Here is a 980-nt window from a genome sequence, read left to right as displayed (position 1 = left end):
ATACAATCGATGGAGCCCCTGTGAAGAGAAGGGGCTCAGTTACCAGCGTGGTTTGGGATCCTACTTAGGAGATAAGAGCTCACCAGGGCATCAGCATCCCCGGTGATGCAGGCTCCTGGTGACGCTGGGCACCCGTGCACTGCTGCCCCAGCTGGACCTGCCAGACCTACTGGTGCCCACAAAACACGAGCTGCGACTCCTCAGGGATCTTCCAGAGCCGCACGGTGCCATCCCGTCCCCCTGACGTCACACAGCACTCCCGGCTCAGGCTGTCCAGCCCCGTGATGACGTCCTGGTGCCCGAACCTGGAGGATGAGATGGCAAAGAGCTCTGGCAAGCACAACCCTCCCTCTGCCACCTCCTTCCCCCTGCGGCCTCGCCTCCTCTGGGGCTGGTGGCACATTCCGTGGCAGTGGGGTCAGCGGGGTCCCCCGCCGGGGACTTACAGGGTCTCCACGTAGGCGTTCTCTGCCACGTTCCAGACCTTGACGCAGCGGTCATGGGAGGCACTGTACAGCTGGTGCGTGCCCTTCCGGAAGGACAGGCCCTGCGGACGGATGGACGGACATGGGTGCAGCAGTGAGGAGCACCGGGGAGGACGTGGCTGCCCGGCCCCACAGGCACGGCGGCCGATCGTGCTGACTCACCGAGACGGCATCACGGTGCCCAGTGAAGATGTGCAGGCGCTTGCAGGTGGCTGCATCCCAGATCATGATCAGCTTGTTCCTGTCTCCCGTGGCCTGGCGGACAGCAGGGGATGCACGGACATGGGTGCAGCAGTGAGGAGCACCGGGGAGGACGTGGCTGCCCGGCCCCACAGGCACGGCGGCCGATCGTGCTGACTCACCGAGACGGCATCACGGTGCCCAGTGAAGATGTGCAGGCGCTTGCAGGTGGCTGCATCCCAGATCATGATCAGCTTGTTCCTGTCTCCCGTGGCCTGGCGGACAGCAGGGGATGCCTGAGAACTGCCCCTCGGC

At 64.8% G+C, this 980-nt stretch overlaps 1 protein-coding gene across 1 annotated transcript in view; it reads right to left on the bottom strand.

Annotated features, from left to right (window-relative positions):
- Window positions 1-5: 5 nt before the first annotated feature.
- LOC104496742 (U3 small nucleolar RNA-interacting protein 2-like) overlaps window positions 6-980 on the bottom strand; it is a gene marked incomplete at both ends in the record, with an annotated part of 1,931 nt that continues 956 nt past the window's right edge. The window contains 4 exon segments of the mRNA XM_010139905.1: window positions 6-18; window positions 171-305; window positions 447-547; window positions 848-940. Coding sequence (XP_010138207.1) covers window positions 6-18; window positions 171-305; window positions 447-547; window positions 848-940 — 342 coding nt within the window.

This window comes from Buceros rhinoceros, unplaced genomic scaffold (assembly GCF_000710305.1).
Source record: "Buceros rhinoceros silvestris isolate BGI_N320 unplaced genomic scaffold, ASM71030v1 scaffold28557, whole genome shotgun sequence".
In the NCBI taxonomy this organism is placed as follows: Eukaryota; Metazoa; Chordata; class Aves; order Bucerotiformes; family Bucerotidae; genus Buceros; species Buceros rhinoceros.
This window is presented reverse-complemented; position numbering and strand designations above follow the sequence as displayed.